This window comes from Corvus moneduloides, chromosome 3, assembly GCF_009650955.1.
Source record: "Corvus moneduloides isolate bCorMon1 chromosome 3, bCorMon1.pri, whole genome shotgun sequence".
NCBI classification, from domain to species: Eukaryota; Metazoa; Chordata; class Aves; order Passeriformes; family Corvidae; genus Corvus; species Corvus moneduloides.
Window position 1 is genome coordinate 76,385,986 of NC_045478.1, and position 22,235 is coordinate 76,408,220.

The 22,235-nt window shown below is 40.4% G+C and overlaps 1 protein-coding gene across 1 annotated transcript in view; it reads left to right on the forward strand.

Moving 5' to 3' along the window:
- Positions 1–14,682, forward strand: part of NID1 (nidogen 1) — a 43,764-nt gene extending 29,082 nt beyond the window's left edge. The window contains exons 13-20 of the mRNA XM_032102259.1: positions 11–235; positions 862–1,034; positions 2,978–3,104; positions 7,469–7,640; positions 8,398–8,555; positions 9,867–9,990; positions 11,204–11,316; positions 12,798–14,682. Of these exons, the coding sequence (XP_031958150.1) occupies positions 11–235; positions 862–1,034; positions 2,978–3,104; positions 7,469–7,640; positions 8,398–8,555; positions 9,867–9,990; positions 11,204–11,316; positions 12,798–12,919 (1,214 nt within the window). The 3' untranslated portion in view covers positions 12,920–14,682. The remainder of the gene's footprint in view (positions 1–10; positions 236–861; positions 1,035–2,977; positions 3,105–7,468; positions 7,641–8,397; positions 8,556–9,866; positions 9,991–11,203; positions 11,317–12,797) is intronic.
- Positions 14,683–22,235: the final 7,553 nt, after the last annotated feature.

Consider the following 22,235-nt stretch of genomic DNA (forward strand, 5'->3'; position numbering starts at 1 on the left):
TTTTCCCCAGAAGTAGAAAAGACCAAATGCCAGCATGAACGAGAAGTAGCTCTTGGCAGTGGAGGTGCTTTCTTCCCAAGGGATGTGAGAGTTGGTCACTTCATTCCCCAGTGTGATGAGCATGGGAATTACCTACCCACTCAGTGCCATTCTACCAGTGGATATTGTTGGTGTGTGGATAGGGATGGAAATGAGATTGATGGCACCAGAAGCGGTCCAGGAGTTCAACCACCATGTAAGTGGCTGAAGCAGATATTTCTTGTGGGTATCTCTCTACCCAAGTGCACTGTCTCCCAAATATGGGGCTTAGTCCTTCCCTGAGATACAGCACTGACTTGGAGCAGTGAAGATTTCTGCTGTCCCAGTGGCAGTATGTCTCACGCCCTTCAGTGACTCCAACACACACTTTTCCTTCAGCCAGGGCATCTGGACAGCTGTGGTAAGCTTCTGAATAAGGAGAATGTCTTCTAGTTTCTTCCTTGCCTTGAAACAGTGAGAAGCCCAGATAGTCTCTCCCTCTGGGAGCTGTAATAGCTGACTTGCCTCAGGAAATGAAGGATGTTCCTTCCTACATCTTCCTCACTTCAGCTGCAAAATAAGACAGATTTTTCTAAACATTTGAAGGAAAGAGCAATTACAGAGCCAAACATGAAAAGACCTATTATGTCAGTTGCTCCTTCTCTGTCAGACAAGGGGAAAATTTCAGAAGCTTTCTGCATCTGATTATAGTTATTAGTGTCTGCTTATAGGGCTGTTTCCTTCTAAGAAGTCTGACTGTAATTGTCTCTGCAAATAATAAAGAGCCTTGTTGTGCTGTACTAGCTAATTTTTTCCCCATCTGTTTCCTTCTCCGTTAACCAGGCCTGAGCACAGCTGCTCCTCCTGTTGTTATTGGGCCCTCTGTTCGACCAGATACGGTACCTGTGCCGCCAGGAACGCACTTGCTCTTTGCCCAAAGTGGTAAAATCGAACATGTTCCACTAGAGGGAAACAATATGAAGAAAAATGGTGCAAAAGCACTCTTGCATATCCCAGTAAGTAACTTAGTATACTCAGTCCTTATTTTTTAGAAGATTCCTGACAAAAGTGAATGCCACTGTTTGTCTACACACATTGATAATTTAAGTTGAAAACTCAATTTTTACTCTTCATTAAAATTTCAGTATGCCATCAATTTGTCACTGGAAATTCCTGACCTGACTAGTGAAAAATCTTAAACCTAACTTGTAGAAAAAATAATTATTTCCCTTTAGAGAATGGCTCACATAGCTCGCAACACAAAATCTAATCTCACATGCCTCCAGCAGCTCTTAATATAAACTCGTCTCTATTCACACTTCTACTGACTTTCTGACTCTGGTATAAAATTTTAGGAGACCTACAATAGCAGTATTCCGAGAGGCCTTTTTTTCCATTCGTGGTCCCTCAAAGTTTTTTTCTAAATCTTAATCTATTCCTGGTTTTTTTCAGTCAGTTGTCTGCATTTCTTGGCTACACTTATATTTTTCTTTCTTTTTTTTTTTGCTTCCTTCCCCGTGTGTAGGCCCGGTGGGTGGTAGATCTTTACCCATGCTTCTTACTACCGTCTTGAGGATCTTTTTCCCTAGAAAATGAATCCCTGGTGCTGAGAACCTCTCTTTTCCATCACCTGTGTTACATGCCAGCCCTTTTCACTGGCAGTTTCATCACATTCATTTGTTTTGCCTGAGGCCTAGGGTTTCTGTTTTCATTCCAGTGTTACTGTATTTATAATAGATGGCAATATCAAGTAGCGTGCTGACCTCTTTTTTTTTTAATATGTATTATACTGAGTATTTAGTAAATCAAATACTGGCTAAATTACACAGATTCACTTCAGTAAATAGTACCATAAATTGCTGTGATGTAAGGGCAAAATCAAGGTTTTGTCCCTTATGTAAAGTGCTGCTGCAATAATGTAAAAAAAGTAAAATGCTGTGTAAAAAATGGTGTAATAAGACTGAAAGAGACATTATTCTGAATACTTGTCACCTAGTCTCATTATTTACTTGACCTAGCTTCAATTAATTAATTAAAAGTATCTTCAGGAAAGAACTTCCAAGAGATAAGGTGCAATTTTTCCTTGAAACTTTCAATTAAAATGAAACTTTCAGTCTCTGCTAACAGTGTTAGCTTTGTGTTGTCTGTGTTGTATATTTGCAAAGTGACACTAGAGGTGTTTAAATTGTTTTGCAACCTACAGAACTAATGTACACTGATGAATAAGTCCATCTGTTTTAATTCACAGGTTTGGAACACCTTTCTAAGAAGTTGTGTTGCAAAAGCAGCAACAGTGATAAACTTGGGAATCCATGTACACCAATTGCTTTACCCTGAAAATCTTGTTGATTTGCCTGGAGGAGGGAGTTTGAACTCTAAACTCAAACTCCAGTCCTATCTTCTTTCCGCCTGAAAAATTGCATATAAATGTTTCTTGTTGCTGAGAATATTCTTTCCACCAGAGTGATTTATGTAGCACTTGTTTAAGCTAACTTTTCTTTTAAAACCTTACTTTGCTGGAACTTGAGTCAAATGGTGCTACATAGGAAGTGCAGCCATAATGCATGACTTGGATGTCAGTGCAAGTCAGATTTGATAGAAGTCACTATTCCCCCTTAAAGGGAAAGAATGACAGGAAAAAAGCACATGAAGGGGTAACACAGTAAGGTGAAGTCGTAGAAGTCAGACAAACTATTCAGTACTAGTACCTCCAATGCTTCGTTGAAATAATGGTGAATGATGTCTGCTAGTTAAAAGGGACTTTTAACTAAAAGTATTTTTCTAAGATATTTGACAATGACTGTCACTCAATGATCTCCTCAGCCTCTCTTCCCCATTTCCCACCTTTCCTCAAGAATTTTGTTTTTTTCAGGCTTGAGACTTAAAACCATAAATTAGTGCTGCTGATGAATAATTGTTGTTTATCCTAAGCTGATCTAACTTGCTTGTTGTCCAACAGGACAAAGTCGTTATTGGAGTTGCTTATGACTGTGTGGACAAGATGGTTTATTGGACAGACATCAGTGGCCCTTCGATCAGCAGGGCCAGTCTGCATGGCGGGGAGCCAACAACCATAATCAAAACAGGTAACAGCACAAAATTCTTTCTCTTGCTACTCCCTAGGATTGGTATTAGACTTGAATTTAGTAATATGTACTTCCTAGGTGTTGCCTGAGCTGACTAAGAGTTGTGTTTATATATTAACATGGAATACCATCAGAGGGTGTCTTTGATTTTTGTTCTGGCAAGCAAGGTAGGTGCTGGATAGCTGAGAATTTGTTATATGTTACTGCCTGTTCCGAGCTTCCCTTCCCCCTCCCCAAGACAAGCCAGGACTTGCCTCTGCCACGTGCTCTGAACACCTTTGTTCCAAGCGCAGGCAAAACCAAATGTAACTCAAACTCTTTAGCAGTGTCTGATTGGCCGGTCACCCCAGGTCCACCCCCAGTCCTCCCCTTTCCCCTTCTCCAAATAAAAGAAGGACCCGAGAGGGGACCTGCCCTCTTTGGCTTTGCAATCCTCCTGTGAACGTCTGTAAGTCTGTCTCTTTTTGAAAGCTTCTAATTGCAGGAATTAGGCAAACCGAAGGCTATATTTCTCCCTCTTTGCTTCTGCTGGTGATATCAGCTTTGCAGCTACCATTTGCCACTTTCAGAGCTACTGAAATGCCAGATTGCCCGTGCTACCTCTCTAGGCTGCCCGAGGCTTTCTAAGGCATTGAACTACAAGCCTAGCCGGTAAAAAGCTGTGAGTATTCCACAGTTATATGCAGTATTTTTTTCTCCTAATCTCTGCCTGTCAGCTGCCTGCTTTACTGAGAAAGGACTGGTGAGCATGGAGGTTGGAGAGAACTCCTGCTCTCTCTTCCTTGGCTTGGGGATCAAACAGCTGAGAAGTTGTTAGAAACCATTTCAGCTGTGACTTTTCCATGACTTCCACTCAAGTTGTAACATGGAAAGTAAAGCCACCTTTTTTGGTTTTTACCCTTTGTAGTTGTTCAAGGATTTGAGAATTAGACTAGAGTGTATTGTGGAGTTAGTGCTTATACCATTTATATCTTGTTCTTACACTCTTTCCTTCAAGACTGCTGATCACTGCAGTCCATGTTCATTTTCATTAGAAGGGTTAAGTGCAAGCCCATGCATCTTGGATATTAAAACCTTTTATTGAGTGGAAAGGGCTAAGGGGAAGACAAGTTTAGAGAACAAAGTGAATGGTTGGGGGAGGTGTCATTAAAAAAAAACAACAGCAAAAATAGCTGGAGGCACAAGTTGCTTGTGCCCTCAGGATCCTAGAACACCGTTGAAGTCAAGATACTGGAAGAGATCACCTTTGCCTTGAATCCTTTGCATCCATTGTTAAAAAACTTACTAAATTACTTTAGAAAAATGATCAACCAGTTATAAAACTCTACAATAACTTTGGTTTAGTTTTCTTTGGGTGTGTAGAGAATCACTGCCTGGATTTTGTGGTTAAGAATAGTCAGTTTGTGGATATTCCATTCAGGCTCTTAGGGACAGCAGATAGATGGGGGTGACTTAGATCCTACCATTGTCCTAGGAAGGAAAAAGGGACAGCTTAAGGCCATCCCTAACCATTCCAGCAATTATGGAGCTTCATATTTCTGTACCACTTGATGGCTGAGGTATTTTTTAAGGCTTCTTTTTTCATCCCAAAATATTTAATGTGAAAGGGACTCTAACCTGTAGTGCAAGCACGTGCCTGTGCAACTTAGAAACTCTGCAGGGAAAAGATTTTTGCTTTGCACTATTAGTGAATTTTTTCAGAATCTGCACTTTTAAAAATGGGGGAAATTACTATTGCTGAAAACTTTATATGGATATAAATCTGTCTAATGAGAGTGTGTAGGCATTAAAATTCTTGCAACGTATCAAATGTTGGAAAATTTTTTGTGAAGGCTTTCAGCTAACTTTGATTATTTAAGATAATTCAAGATGCTTCAATGCCACATGGAAACCTTATGGGTTTTATCTGCTATGAAAAACATTGTATATATGAAGATATCTCATGAATTCTGTTCTGTTGTTTGCATAGGATGTGTATGCTTTTCCTGAAGAGACTGGGAGAGATGTTGCACTTCATTTTTTGTAGGTTAATGAGCATTTCAATAAGGATTCAGACCAAAATAATATTGAATATTCAGCATTCAAATGGATATCTGCTAGGCATGCCAAAATTGAAACTTTAAAATTTCATGAAATAGGAAAATATCTCCCCATCAGAAGACTCATGTTTTGTTTTGATCTTTGCCTTCTTCCTCCTGTGAGCTCCAGCTGCTTTCTTCATTTCATGTGTATTTTTGTGGAATGTACTGCATTTTTGGTTGAGTTTTTTTAAAGCTCTTGTGATCCAAGTTGTGCTGCATTGCAGAAACGCTGTTTAGTTATGGAGTCCCATCCAGTTCTCCTTTATCCCTGCAGCTGTATAGGCTGTGGAGGCTTTCTTGGCTCTGCAGCTGTGGCAGCAGGTTAGGAAGGAGAGCTTTCCTCTGTTGTACTTGCTTAAAGTCCTATCAGCTGTGCATGGCTGTACAAATCTGCCCTCAGGGACAGAGCCTGTGACTGTATCGGGCCTGATGACAATACAGCAGAAACATATTTGTGCCTCTGGAAAGATGGGTGATTAATGAAGCCTTTAAACATTCCCTTACCCCTCCCTCCATGTGGAACAGTGTTTTCTGGCTCATTATCAACCACACAGAAGGGACATTTGCTTTAGACTTCTATAAATCTCCTAACATAGCGGACATAAGGTAATTGAAACAAGGAAACTGGTCAGGGAGCAGGGGCTCCTGGGAATCAGTGTCAGCCAGTCTTTTGCCTGCTACTGTCTTCTGTTTCCTAAAAGAGTCTGGGAGTTCCTCCATTACCATTTAGTCAGTAATCTTCTGATGCCAGAGACTGGGGACTGTTGCCACCACCATCTCAAAATGAGGCCACCCTCAGCAGACTCTGCCATCAGCAAGAGTAGTAACACTTGAAGATCTCAAGTATATGTGAGGTGGTTTCTTGCAGACAACAGGTTTAGCTCTACAGAGGCACTTAGAGAAATAAAGCTGGTAATGTGAAGTCAGTATAACTGAGTCAAAGTGGGCCCAAGAGCCCTCAGGAGGAGTAAAGAAATGCCTGATTAACATTTACTTTCTTGGCCACCGCCCCTCTCCTCTGGGCATGAGCTGTGAGTCAGAAACAATGAGATACATCTTGTTTGTTCCTTTCCACCTCTTCAGCAATTAATATAAATCTAAAATGTCATGTGTGGAGATTAACTGGTAAATGTAATCCACTTGAGTGGAAGAGCAGAGGATGCTTACACTATTGTGCAACTCTTATTAACAGCAACATCACAGTAGCAAATTCTAGAGAGTCCTACCCGATGTTCTGGGCCAAATGCCTTTTCTCCAGAAAGGTTGCTTGTGTCACATACTGTTTGTTTAATGGCTGTCAGTGAATAAACTTAAGAATTAAAAGAAGGCTGACAGGCCACATTCCATCAGTGTGTGGATCAGCATTTGAAAGGTGCTTTTTTTCGACAGCTAGCTGGTATAAAGGGTCACTTCACCTCTTTCATGGAGTGACCACGTACAATTCTTTCCTTTTCTTTTGGAGCTGAAATTGAACAGAATTTGATTTTTTTTTTTTTTTTTTTACTTGTCTTTGGCTTCCTTACATTCCATGGCCTGCCTGCTCTTTTTCAATGGAACCTTGAAAAAAAACAGAGCAGATTCTCATAGTGGCTGAATTAGACTTTATAAATTTTTTCTGCATCTTGCATCCAAGTTAGAAATTACTAATGCTGAAACACTAAGGTCATTATCTGCTATTTCCTGTTGCTTTTGGAACAACTAACTGTCCAAGAAAAACTGTGAGCATACAGTACTAAAATGTGTTCCAAGAAGAATTGCTCTGCAAAAACAAAGAACTAGATCTAGATTGTCATCAGTTAATGTCATTGTCTCTAGTGTTTAGAGTTTGATTTCGTTTAATTGCTGCATCAGGTAAACTTAGCATAAATTCAGTTTTCAGAGGGGTGCCATGTATGCCAGTACTAAAGAGGGAGAAATATTAAGGGTTATAAAATCCATTTTATGGCCTTCTAAGGAGGGTAGAATAAGATTCTGACACTATCTGCTGTTCATTTCTCTGTTATCAGCTCTTTCTATGTCTGCCCCTTCGAGTAGAGTTTCTGTGTGTGGCAAGTTTGTTCCGTATGGAACTTTTCGTTCTATGCCTTTGTGAGAGTTTTGTGTATTTAAACTTTGAGGTAAAATGCATGTTCCTCTTTCAAGTGGTATAAAGTAGCTTTTGTTGAACCTCAGCCAGAATAGTGAAGAAAACTTATCTTAGTTAAAGGTTACCCTTATGAGGTTGATACAGTGTATTGGGAATAAATATAGTGCCTAGGAGTGTTTTTCTCTGTTCTCCTGCAGACTTGGGAAGCCCTGAAGGGATAGCTGTAGATCACCTAGGTCGCAACATCTTCTGGACTGACTCGCAGCTGGATAGAATAGAAGTGGCCAGGCTGGATGGGCGCCAGCGTCGCATCCTTTTTGACACTGGTTTGGTGAACCCCAGAGCAATTGTCGTGGATCCTGTGAGAGGGTATGGATTTGTTGGCAAGAGATAATGTGCAAAGCTCGATTTTATTTATTTGATTATTTAACAGACTGAGGAGAGACCTGTGCTCCATGCAGAACCCCTCTGAGGGACTTCCATCTTACAGTAAATCGTGTGCATGTTAAGGAGTAAACAACAAAGGTGCCATTGAGGGGCCATGCAAATTCTCAGGCACAGAATGTACATCCAAGGAAAAAAAACCCCACCACTAAAAAATGGCTATTAATAGTAAAACATCAGAGAGTTAATGGCTCTCTCTGGGGATCTCCCCTGAGGATAAACTACTCTGATTCCATTGTGTGTTGCTTATTTGGTACACCAAACAGAAAAATATTGTTTTGAATGGATCTCAAATGTATGCCAAATGCTCTTGCTTTAGCTTGAGCAGACGTGATGGGAGGGGAGATGCAGAACTCAAAATGTAGATGTACATTTTGAATGGCTCTCAGAACTGTTGCAATATAGGTCTTTTTGGCTGGCATCCTGATCATAAGCTAAACAATGCAGAGAAAGCATTTCTTCTCATGTCTGTGCTAGCTCCTATTGTTTTAAATGGAAGTATATTTGTTACATTTTTACTACACTTTTTTGACTTCTGTATTGAAGTGTAATATGGCCCTTCTTATTTATTTAAATGACTTAGTGGCTGTGTGTTACTTTTGTGTTCTTAGCATTTTCTTAATTACAACAATCTTTTGAGATTAGTCCCTGTCTTAACTCTTGCCTTTTTCTTCTTCCTAAGAAATTTGTACTGGACCGACTGGAACAGAGAAGCTCCTAAAATTGAAACTTCATACATGGATGGCACAAACAGAAGAATTCTTGTTAAAGATGATCTTGGGTTACCAAATGGACTGACATTTGATCCTTATTCCTCAATGCTGTGCTGGGTAGATGCAGGTAAAGAGGGGCTAAAATGTTTCTTCATAACAGTAGTAGTGTAAGCATGTCCAGTCCTGAAATTATGCACAACCATAGCTTTTGGCTTCGATGGTTTATTCATTGCTATTCACATGTGACTGTGTGCAAGCTGAAGGATTTCAGTTCTGATCACAAAACTTTCTAGGAATGCAACAGATCTATGTCTGCATGTCTTGTATGTGGCTATTTTTTAGGTAGTGCTTAGGGCTTTGTAGAAGTTGTTCATTTAAGACTAGGGGAAAACCACAGATTTATCTAACCTGCCTTACAGAATGCTATCCTGGCACTATCGTTCTAAGGCCTGAGGCAAAATCTGGCTTATATTTGACTGAAGCAAGTCTTGAAAAAGCAATGCACCCAAAAGATAAAGAGATGAAAGTTCTGCCACAAGCCCATTGTTAGTTTTGTGACAGTGTCTTACCAGTGGGTGGAGGGGAAGTGTACTTTTAATTCTCACGTAACTTTTATCTTTTTTGGCATCTTGCTGTCTTTCACCCTATAGACTCGCAGAGATGTCTTCCTGTGGAGGTGCTTTTACACTTCAAGTCACCTTTCAAGTTTTGGATAAACTAAAATGGTCAAGCTCCCTTTTTCACTGTAAAACAATTTCTCCAGCTTTCAAATGTATCTCCTTCTGCTATCCCTAGTTACTTTAACTCTCTTCCTTTCTTGTTCTCACATTTGCATCTTCTCCTTTTTTGTCTAATTCTGAAACTCATTACTTAGGAGAAACCTACAGGTGTTTACATTTGTTAGCAGTCTTCCCAGCCTGCAGTAGTTTTGCCAGACCTTTTTGCACCCTATCTGCATTTATGAGTTGGATGTTCTTCCTGCAGCGTCACCTTCATGGCCCAACCTAGCAAACATTTTGGGAACATGCTCACCAAGCAAACTTTGAAAAAATCCCCTCCAGGGGAGGTGGAACTAGTTAAAGGCTGCAGTGTCCCTCCAGAATGGAGGAGGCCTTCTGTCAGCTTCCGCAGCAACCTGGGGATGCTGGTATCCGTAGCAGGAATCTCAGCTTGTGAGCACTGGTCATGGTTGCATGGGACATCTGTGTTTCTTTAACTTCAGTGGTGTGCTGAGTAGCACTAGCACCGGAGTACTTATCCATTCAATTTTTGGCACATGCATACATCTGACATGGAGGAAGGCTTTGATTAAACAGCACACTGAAAGATTTCCAGGACTTTCTACCCTGTTCATGCTTGTATACTTGTGCTTGTCTTTCATCCCTGATGAGAGCTCTCTTGTTCTGATTCAAAGGCTTAATTGTTTCACTACATCCAGGTACCAAGAGGCTGGAATGCATGAACACTAATCAGCTTGGTCGACGAAAGATTGTTGAAGGGATTCAGTATCCTTTTGGTGTTACAAGTTATGGGAAGAATTTATACTATACAGACTGGAGAAGGTACATTATCTGCTAAAGAAATTGTGGAGTACTTCACTCTTTTTTTTTTCCCCTGGTAGAAACCAAAGTATATACTGCATTTCTCATGCCTGACCTCTCACACATTCCTGTTTTGTTGCTTTCCTGGCAATAGCTGATGCAGGGTGGAGTGGATATGTAGAGTTGACCTATTGGTGCTGCCAGTTAACTGAGTTTTCATTTTTTAGCACAGTGATTTGTCCTTGAAGAAAATGCTTTTAGCACTGAACATTTTTGGGGAAGGAGTGGGCAGTAACTTGTTTCTCTTACAGCTGCTGTATTGTAGAGAGCAGACATTCATCATTCTTGGCTCTCTGTGTCCTATATTATATGAATGCTCAATCAAAAATGAGGAAAAAAAAAGTGCTCACTATCTTGATGAGACTTTCTTTACTGCAAATTCTCTAAAACCTTGCCGTACGAACAAGACTTTGAGGTTTACTTTAACTTCAGGGAAAAAACCCAGTCCCTGCATTTTAAAATAAGTATTGTTCCTTGATGTAAGTGGTTGCGTGGGCTCTGTCAGCAAACTCTTACCCAAATGCCTCTAGCAATTGCAGTAGGAGTAGCTATTACTGTGTGTGAGGATTTCCAAGTTAGAAACTAGCAAGTGGGAAGTGGTATTCTAGAACAGGGTTGGGGAACAGCGTGCTACAGGCCTGTCACTTGACTGCCCTTTTATACTTTGGAAGGAAGGATTGCTTATGACTAGCTGTATTCCTTCTGGAGATCAGGCTCCACCTGAAACACATCATTGTCCATAATTGTTATGCTTAATAGCTGCAATGTCAGCTATACCACATTACTTGTTAGAGGGGCAGAATGTGAAAAATGTGCCAAAACTACTAACACATGCATCCCTCCTGTACAGGGACATTGTCCTGCACTGGAAGTATCTTCAAAATTATTAAGGTGTCTCCCTGATAAATTTCTTAGCTTCCTAGAGTGAAGGTCGTAACATACTAGGTTTGCCCAGGAAAGGTGATGTCTTGGAGGATTTTACTTCTGGTATCTCTTCCTAATTGTAAAAAAGAAGCAACTTCAGATTTTCTCTGCTTTTGGTTTTGTTTGGTTTTTTGACTGGTTGGTTGGTTTTTTCGTTGGGTTTTTTTGGAGTTTTTTGTTGTGCTGTTTCGTTTTCTCCAGTACTTTCACCTTCATCTCACTTCTGTATATTTTCTTCTGCATATGGCAGGGATGCTGTTGTAGCAGTGGATCGCACAATTTCGTTAGAAAATGATAACTTCCAGCCTCACAAGCGCTCACGACTCTATGGAATAACCACAGCCTTTGCTCAGTGCCCAGGAGGTAATCCAGATGATTCTCAAGTTTTTACAACTGTGTAACACCTTACTGTCCAAATGAACTTTGTAGCACCTCCCATTTATAAGCTGCCAGCTGGTTTAGACAGTGAAGAACTGGTTAGTGCTTAGATTTCTGTTTAGTAAGAAATTAAAAGCTGCCTAAATTCTTTTTCATGAAAGCAGTTGTAGTTGCCACATGAAACCAGAATTGGAGGGGGAGAAGGGACCGTTTCTGTCCTTTGTGAAAGGACACGTGTATGATTAGGACGAGCATCTGACCTGTCAAAAATGCTAATATATCGTCTTCTAAATGGAATGCTATATTTATGGCTAGGGCCTTATTCACTTATTAAGTTTAAACTACAGAAATACTACGGTCTTCCAGATGTCCTTAATGAGATCCAGTGTTTTTCAAAATGGAATGTTCAGAAAACAGCAGGTGGTAGAGTGGCTGGACTGAGCTGGCCATTCTGCTCTGCTGAATGTTAAGTTTTTCAGATACGCTATTGAAAAGAGGAGAGAGAAAGCTGATACCCTTGAAATACAATTCAGTTTTTTGAAGCAGTATCATTGTGCAGTTGTGTTGTTCTTAGCAAATCACAGGAGAAGCATTTTCTGTTTTTTATTACAACATGGCTGGAATTATAGGAGTTGTGCTATTTTTACTTTAGGACTAAAAAACCTCCTTAGGATAGTTTCTCTTCAAATTGCTTAATATATGTAATAAAAACCAATTTAGTGGAAGTTTTGTCTCAGAGTTTGAAAATACATGCAAATGTCATAATTAAGAAATCAGTTATGTTGTTATTACTAGTTGATTTACATATCCATTTTGGTAGGCAGTGTAAAATTAAACAACATTGTGTGCTCTGAGTAGATGCTTATACCTATAATATTCAGAACCTTGGTGTCATTTCTTTCTTGTCATATGTCTATTTCAAGTGGTTTTCTGGGTGGATGCCTTTCCTCTCTGAACCCCTGCTTTTGGCACTGACTTCTCTTTCATTTTACTCTTTAATGTTAACATTTCTCCAACCACCTGATTTATTTTTTTTTGTTTTCATGGATCATTCCTCTGTTTTTGTATGGTTGGTATCTGAGGATGATGTTCTGTAGCATTTCGGACTTTGTCCCCACATGTTGCACTTCTCTATTTACTCACTCACTGTCTCTTCATTCTAATATCTGTGACCATGTGGCCAGTTTACAAAGGGTATTTCAGGAACAGCCCAGTTGATTCATGTTGCCTCTTTCATTCTGTCCTGATATCTTAATCTTTCTTTGATGTGAATGTCAAGTTGACACAAGGGATATGGTGACTCTTATCTCCCCAAAGCATAGTTTTCTTTTACTCCTAATCTCATTATGGCTTGTTTCCCTAGTGTAGCCATAAATCTTAACATCTCTTGTATGTGTCTGTTTCAGATTTTATTGTGGGTTTGCATTTATTTTTCTCTAAGGTTTTGCATCTCTGTTTTTTTCCAGGACATAACTACTGTACAGTGAATAATGGTGGTTGTACTCACCTCTGCTTGGCTACCCCAGGAGGCCGTACTTGCCGCTGCCCTGACAACACGGTTGGAGTAGATTGTATAGAAAGAAACTGAACATTAAAATAAGCTTTAGAGCAGCAGACACCTTTTGGAAATGTGCTGTAAACAACTCACTCCTATCAATGCAATCAGGCCCTAAAGATAAGTGCTCCATGCTGCTGACAGCAAGCCGCAATGCACATATGCAGACACACACACACACACACACAGAGGCAGAGGCTGTTTTGTAGCAGTTAAGCAAGACAGGTTGGGTCCAGCTTCATGTTATTCCTTGTAATATTATCTCTTTGCTTTTAAAGGTAAATGTGGAGGCCTTAGTTGCATCTGCCCAGGCGAAGGAGGATGTGTCTCTTGGCAAAACTGTAGTAACAAACACAGAACAGAGTAAAGAGAGTGGAACTACTCAAATCCTGATACTGAGTTGTACCTTGGAGTATGCAGCTATCTGCAGTTCTGCAGTTATCTGCCGAAGTGGTGTGCTTAGCCCCCCTGAAAAAATCAGGGGGTCCAAAGGATGAACAGATGAGGGGGAATACCCAATAATAACACATATTTAATGCCCAGCCACATCCTTCTCACTACCAGTCCTTTCACTTCAAAAACTTAATCTCAGCTTTTGACTTTTGTATTACAGAAGTACTTTATCCATGTGTTGTAAGGATTATCATTCTCACCCTGGCTCATGTGATCCTTTCCTACAGCACATAATTTGTTATAGATAATCAACACTACTTAGTGGATATATTTGAAGCTTTTGTTAGGTTTTAAGAGATTTTTTTCTCTTCTGTTTGAGGTGGATTCCTGAGTAGTTCCCTAAAATTCACTAAAAAAAATTTAGATATTTTGAACAATTGCTGATAGTTCATCAAGGAATGGATGTTGATTCATTGGGAGACAAGTGGTTTTAAAGAGATAGACAGTCACATTTGTTTTCTGAGAGGTTTTAAAATAGTATTTCTACATTTGATTCTATAAGCCTCAAAGTGGTCACTGAACTCTCTCTTAGCAACCCTTCTTCTTTAGCAAAACATGCCATGCCTTTTTGTAGACCATAAGATACCATGGCAGTTAAAAATCTGATTTTCAGAAAGCTCACCTCTGGTTTGGTGCTTAAAAGAATAAAAGATAGTGATGCCCCATTTATGTGCCAGTGTTCAGTAACAGCAAAAAGGTGTTCAGAAAATCAAAGCAAAATTGATATTTTCATCATCACCAGTAAGTTTGGAGAGGGAAAATCTAAACGCATACTCATGTGTCAAATTAGCAGTACAAATCTGGGAGTGAAGTTTGATTTCCCCACTGTGTGTTGGGAAAGAAGCTTGCCTGCAAACCAACCTGTAGCAGAGAAAACAGGGCTTGTGCGGCTCCTGCCAAAGCACATTTCACTGTGTCATGATCAGAGCAGTAAGCTACATCCCCATTTCCTCACTCCCTTTTCAGACACAACAGTGACAGTTTAAAACAGAGCCAGTTCTGAGTCTTAACTGTGTGACATCCTCCTCTTTAATTGTATATTTATCATAAAATAACAAAACATATAAACATTTTAAAGATCTTTTTGTATAACTTTTTATAACTTTTAATTCATTCTATTCATACACTTAATCAGGTATGTCTTACTGTAAATATCAAAAATTTGTTGAAAGGAAGGTGCTTGATAACTCTTTCTCCAGAAGTATTCACATATCTGGTGAAATATTAAAGTTTACACTCTGTACAGATATCTACAGTACAGTCAATAAAAATGGTTGGTTTTTATTTTCTATAAAAAAGAATGTCATGCCTGCAGAAGGAAGTGAAATGTGGTGTCTCAAATATGTTTTCCTGTTGAGTTCTGGGTTTTAGCTAACTCTCATGTCTAGTGATGGTACTTCTCTTCAACGATGCAGAATCATAGGGGAAAAACTGCTGTTGGGCCTTTTGTATTCTGGAGACAGTAGGATCCTTCAAAACAAATACATGAGAGTGCTTGAAGAACACAGAGCTTTCTCTGTTTCGATGCAATCTTTTTGCTGGTTGTAAATTCTTGTTTAGCTTTGTCAAGTAAGCATAATTCAGTTATCCCATACCTCAGACTCCTACCTTAGTGAAAATGTAGGACAAGGACAAAATTTAAAGGGGGTAGAATTTATCCTTATGCTCAAAAATGCCCTGGTACTGGGTTTCTGGGTGACAGGGTGCTTTGCAAGGAGAGAACTACTGGGATCTAAAGGGTGGCATTTGGAGTTACAGCAGGAGATTGAGGGTGATCTGTGCTGGGGACTGCACATGGAACTGGACTGTATGCACAGATCTACACAATGTTCCTCTTCATGCATTATGATGGTTATTAATTTACTAAACACTAGTCAGCTAATTGCATGCAAATCAATGAGCAATGACAAAGATGTCGAGGAAAATACACCTCAGCAGATCTTCTAGTGTTGATGTGTGAACTTCTGAGCAGTCTGTAGCAGAAAGAGAGAAACAATATTACTGTGGACTGAGTTTTTAGACTGAGTAACTCAGGTATCGTATCTGGGAGTAGGTAGCACTAAACGAGGGGAAGCTTCAGCAAATCCATGTCAGTGGTGTAGATGTGGCAGTTTGCACTTCAAAGTTTGCACAACTTCAGCATTCCAGTCCCTAAAAATGAGGAACTTTTAAAAAGCTCTAGCATCATGTTTTGTTTTTCTTCTAATGCTTGTTGCTAACTTCAACTGTTGTAGCTCAATGCCAATGTGCAGCAAGGGCAAAGCTGTTCCCTCAGGGAAGGGAGGCCAGCAGAAGCCATGGCTTTTCCAGCAATGGACCAAATGAGGCAGACAGTGCCATGAGGTAGCTGGGTTCAGCCCAGGAACCAGACCACCAAGCAAGTCTGTAGTGAAAAGAGTAGGTTTGAAGTCAAGCTGGGAAACTGAGTCAGGATCATAGATCATAATCAGGTTTGGACATAGTGACCAGGATCGGTGATTGCCAGCCAAGTGCACAGTGGTGAGGCAGGCCTACAGCCACATTGGGAAGTTGGCCAGGACCTGAATCTATGGGGTGCCTGGCTGTGGCACAGCTCAGGCAAGGACCAGGGTGAGAGCCCCAGCTTTAAATCAGCCTGTAACAGCAAAGAAAAAGGGTTGCCTTCACTGCGAACTCGCAACAGACCTGTTTGAGGATAAGCCTCTGCTGAAGGGCCTTCAAGTTTTCTTCATGCCTTCTGTTGACTGGCTGGCCTTGAACAGCCAGCTAAGCTGCTAGTGCTTGGGTGGTCTCTTGGTGCTGGCACTCCAGAGTTCTTTACTCCTATATATGTTTGCTTTGTCATTGAATCTTGCTAGATCTTTGGCCTTTTAAAATGATCAGAGGTGTTGAGTTCCTTATTTTAATCACAGTCAGACTGGGAATCTCAACCTTTGATGAGATTTTAGCATTAGCCATTTGAGGATATTCTTCCTGTGTCTATCATGTTTTTCCAGTTCAAAGTTCACAAGTATTTTAAATGCTGAAAATGTGAATTTTCAGTTTCCTTCTTCCAATCCAAGAGAGTTAATGGTATCTTTCTTTAAGACAGGGTTTTCTGCTGCTGACCTGGGTCTAATTCACCTACTCTGTCCTTTTTCTGACTGTTGCTTGTTTGACTGTTCTAGCCTTGCTTCAGGAGCAAGTAAATTTCAGATATACTTTTACATTATGTTTAAGGTTAAAGAGATAATGAAAATTATTATGTGTTTTATTTAATTATTACTATTAATTTTTTATTATTATAATAGGCTGGGACTGGTGGTCATATCAGTCTCTGGTGGAAGAAAAGATTCTATGTAATTGCAGTGCATGGTTTTCTTGCTACAAAAATCTGTAGATTCCCAGGTTTTCCAGGAAAGAAGAGCAATTGCGTTAGTGTTTAAACAAAAGACAAAGTACTTCTTTGAGCTATTCCAGAGGTAAGTTTAAACTTTTCTTAAATGCTTCCATTCAGATCTTCCAGCACACACAAAAATACTTAATGGTAAGATTACTAATCATATTTACCAATGTTGTTGTAAGTAGCAAAAAAGTGAAACTACTGAAAGTAGTAGAGGCTTCTTCATGACTTAATGGGATGGTTTGGCTACCTTTCCACCTGAAGGGTGTTTGAAAACCGCAACTTTACTCGCTTTTTAACTTGCAAATAACCTTCCTCACAGTGAAAATCCAATGTGGCTTTCTGAAGCTCAGCATCTTGGCCAGTGTGTTGTTCCAGGCTGACAAACTGGTTACTCTGCAGTTATCCACTTGCACAGTTTTGTCACAACATATTAGATTTTTAACTTGCTGGCATATGATTAAGAATGACAGAGGATTACTAGAGGATAATGACCACTCCATGGCAGTGTCACAATGCATCAGTTTAACCTATGGATAAATGCAAACTGGGGTTTTTTGTCTAGTATTTCACAATGTATTCCTTGGAGAATTTGCTGGGGAATAAAAAAAAAGCCAGGATGTGAAACACGTATGGCTATAGGGAATACAGTTGTGAGAAGCCCCCTGCTTGGCCTGTCTGTAAGAATGAAATATTACCTCCAGAACCTGAGTCACCGTCTGGGGATCTGGCAGGAGATTGTTCATGAACTGATTGAATCACTTTCTTGTTTAAATTCTACTCTAACTGAAGTCTGTCCTTTATCTTATAAGTAAGTTTAGGACAGCACGGCAATAAAACAGGTGAGAGGTCAGTATATTGCATCCTACAAATGTACATATTGATGAGTCTGGAGCTTTGCTTGACAAACAAAAGGCTTGGCTGGCAGTGGAATGCAGTGAACGACCTTCCCTGCTGCTTTGTGGCAAAGCAGATGGGACTGCAGTAACTTAATGGGGTTTTTGTCCAGAAGGATTCTGGAGCTGATGAATGGGGACGAACTGCCATTCCTACAAATAACCAGGATGCTGTATTTCAGCTTTTGGCTTCTTAGTCTTCAGTATTCACCAGAATTCATTTGGTTTGTGGTGTTGCTCGCTCCAAGCAGGCAGTGTTTCCTACTCGATTAGTGTCTGGAACACACAGGAAGCACACAGAGGAGCTGTGTAGTGCAGGGCCTTCTACGTGAGGAAAATGGTCTGCTGTGCAGATGTTAGTGGGCCATGGCACATGGTGCCTCTGGATCTGAGCCAGTAACTTGCACAGCAGCACTGGAAAAATCTTCCCAGGAGCTTCCCAGGTTTATAATGAAAGGGAAAATGTTGTGGAAGGCAACTGAAGGTTTTATAGCAGTGGATGAAGAAGTGTGTGAAGTTTGGGAGGTGGGGGAAACAATTAGCAAGATGATGGTTGTACTGTGTATTGGAGGTCTTCAGTCAGTTCAGCAGTGTGCTGCTGGGTGAGAGAGGCTAAGATGCAGAGTAACTGTGTTGGACTGGATTTCAGAAACCTTTCCAGACTCTTCCTTTCCCACTAGAACCATCCTATCCCGGGGACTTCAGGTACTATTGATTCCAGATCCTGTTCTGTTTGAGGGCAAAACCCAAGAGCAGGAGGTTTTGTTTTTCCCATGTCTCTTCCCTGCTTTATGTGGATAAGACACCTAACCAGATAAGCCAGAAGACAGCAATAGTCCATCCAGCTTCCAAGCAGAGGGAGAGCATGCTGCCGAGCATAACTTCCCTCATTTCTGACACAGCCCCAGATACCCTGGTGAGCCACTGCTGGCATTTCATGGTGCAGCTGCTCCCTCAAGTTGGTATTCCCAACTAATACCCACCTGCACCACCTTTTCCAGGACCAGATCCTCTAGCTGTGGCTTTCTGTACACATTAACTGTGTACAGCAAGTGTGTTACAGGGATCTCCTTTAACACTAAACAGCAGCAAAGCACTAGTGTGCTAACAAGCTGCTAAACCTATCCAGAAGCTTGAATCTAGAGGTCCCTGTTGAAGCATTTGTAAACATGAGATTTTTCCCCTTGCATTGTATTACAGGCTGTCTTATTAGTGATTAACATTTGAGGAGACATATCTCATGTATTTTTAAGTGATTGCACTCTAATTAATCATTTTTCTTTAGTGGTGTGTTGTAATTTCAAACATACACATATGGGAGATGGCAAACCACACATTTCATCCTCTTCTAGGCAGAGTATCCTTCTAGGCTTTTGCTTCCCAAGGACAGTGCACAACCACGGCACTGATTCCTTCAAAATAGTGAAAGACTGATGTACTGCAATCAGTTTCTGTGCTTACATGGCTTGTTACTACATTTCTGTGCTGACAGGCCAGACTGGCATTTTTACCTGACCTTAACCTGAAGAACCAATGGGCTTTGCTTTATAGGTGTTTCAGCCTAAATCCTGGCACGTCTGCTAGATTTTGTACTGTTACACCCAACCGATAAGTCAGAGTATGATGTCTGATATGGCCTCTTGTATCTATTAAATAAAGTGTATTTGGTTCTGGGCCAAAAACCTTTGGCATGATGTATCTCCTCCAGCCAGACATGTCTGTGCTCTGTCATGGCAGGAAAACTTTCAGTAATGACAGATGTCTGTGGTCTGCATGGGCTTTACCCTGGCTGGCTGTGACACCCGTCTCTCTGCTAGGTTTTAGTGATTGATTTTATGGACCTGAGAGCCTGGACTTTGCCAGTAGAGATGTTTTTAATGTTACCCATTGATTAAGACAGAAAGGAGGAAATTGTTTCTCTCGTGGGATTTATATGCTCCCTGTGAAAGCTCAGTCCTTACTGGGTGTTCCTTGGAATTCAAATTTTTCAGGGATAAGTTGGCAGTACTCATATTTGTCTGTTTCATAGTTTGTCTGCTAGATTGACTGCCTGTGAGAAATGACATTAGGGTCTGAAAACCTCTGCAAACTGTACTTTTTTCTGAAATGGTATTTTATTACTGGTGGAGCAAGAAAATTTAGCTTCGTTTTCATTCTCTGGTGCTGTGACAAATTTATGTTCCTGCAGTTACACAATTCTTATTTCTTTCATTTTGAGCTTGACTTTTGCTTTAATGAAGAATCACAAAAGGAGAATAAGTATGTTCTTATATAAAAAAACTCTCCTTCACACATTGTTTTAATAAGCAACAAATGTGCAACAGTTAAGAAACACACAGTAAGAGTTTCTTTCACCGATTTTTATCCAGAATAATTTTTTCTTCTAGAACCACAGCTTTTAAATACATGACCCTCAGTAACCTTGGCTCCAAAAGGCAAATAAAATTACCAACACACAATAATATTTCTCACGTTTATGTAACTATATGCCTTCTTAGAAAATTCATAGAGAAACTGGGATTGTAAGGAAGCTCTGGAGCATATCAAGTCCTCACCTCAAAGCTGGTACAACTTCCATGTAAGAGCAGATTGCTCAGGACCTTGTCCAGTCAGCTTCTGAAATCCCCAAAGATGGAGATGCAACAGCCTCTCTGGACAACATCTCAGCACTGAACCACTTCAGTGTTGAAGTCCAGGTCCAGTGGGAATATCCTTTAATGCAACTAGTGGCCATTGCTTCTTGTCATTTCCCTGTGCATCTGTGCAAAGGGTTTGGTTTGAGGCCCTTTCTTTAGGTAGTAGAAGACTTACACTAAGCTTGCCTTTAAGGGAGTATATGTGTCAGAAGCTGGGATAGTTGGTGTCTATTCTTTTCCTGGTCATTCTGAAAGTGTGTTATTCTTCATGGCTTTTGGCATTTCTGTCTTGTAGGAGCCCTATTCCAACACACAAAATAGCTGTTTGTACATTTGCTGGTCCTGGTTCAATTTCTTAGAGCTAATGCATTCTTGGAACTACAACCCCTCTTCCCTGAAAGCCCTGGGACTGAGAGAAGCCCTGAAAAATGAGAGCTGTATTCACACCCCAGGTGTGAGGGGAATTAATCCACCAAACTGCAACTTTAGAAGGACTGGTATGAACACAGGAGTCTTCCTACTGTCAAACTGCAGCTGAAAGGCTTTTGGATACAGGAAGGCAGGAGTACTTAGAGGGAGCTTCACTGGGAAGGGTAGTGTGAGACACACAAAGAAATGTTTCCTCTGAAGTTCTGCTGAGCCCTAGACAGGGTCAAACTATTGAGCTGGGTATGCACCAGGTGAAATTTGTAGTGACTGACTGTGCAGGAGGGGATGTGAGGCTCTCAAATGCCACATCTATGATGGGTAAGACCCTTTCTGGATGTGCTCCTCATTCCTCTCATGCAATTCACTGGGCAGTGATGGCTGCCAGTGTTGGTCAGTGTCAAGAGACATTCTGTGCCAAATTACTGTCTACTTACAAATATTTGGCTTAAAGTGACATCAGCAGCTTCAAACTCAGTAGTGGGATGTGAAAATTTCCAAGATTTAGGTGGTTAAAAGCAAGGCCATTAACATAGGTATCAGGTCAGCAGCTCACCTGTCAGGCTGCAGTCTTGAATCATGAAGTTCAAGAGCACATCCCTGAGAATTTGCTGGAGAGATACGTGTGCTGAAAATGCAGCATGGGGCTAAGAGTTTTCTCAAAAGATCAGTAGGACAAGAAGGACCTTCATCCAAATGATTGATACTATGTTGAAGTGAAGTCAGGATTAATGTTGTCACGGGAAAGGGAGCCTTATGAAACATGTTTAAATTAAAGATTCTGTCATTTCAATTACTAGCAAGGCATAATATGAACAAAATAATGATTTGAATATAGCATTCTGAAATATAATCATGGGTTTGGAAAATGAAGAACTACTGCTGTATCACAGAAGGCTATGGTGGATATAAGATCTCTTATATTCTGTATCTCTCTGTATTTTGGATTCTGCATTTGTTCTACTCTGGGTTGCCATTGGTCTCATGGAATGTTTAAAAGACAGTCAGTCCAGCCATGAGATACCAAAACATTCAGCAGCAAAATACTTCTGAGCACAGTATACCTTCAGGCAAGTCTCAGAATTTATTCCTTACTGCCAATCTATACCATCAAGTCGCAAAACACAAACAATATTTTAAACTTTAAGTACTATATTAGTGTAATCAGTTAAACAGCCATCTAACTGCAGTTTATCACCCTCAGGCTAGCCGTAATATTGTGCATGGCTCAGGTATAATTTTCTTAATGCAAAACTGCCCAGTACCACTTAAATTATAGTAATTTCTGATTCAGCATTTCAGGTGGTTAGGCAAGTTACTAATTTCAAAGAGAGAGTCTTCAAGTACAGTTTTCTCTGTTTGTTTTCATGATTTGAGAAGCTTCCCAGAGTTGTGCAAGAGAACAATGTTTTATTCTTTGTATCTTGGATCAGTGTGCGCTGCCTTGAACTCCCAAGATGCATCCAGCTGCAGCTGCCTCAAATGGAAAATAGATTGGACATCAGAGAGGATTTGGGGGGTTTTTGGGATGCTTGTAATTGGATCCCACAACTCTATTACTTTGCTGTGCAGTCTCC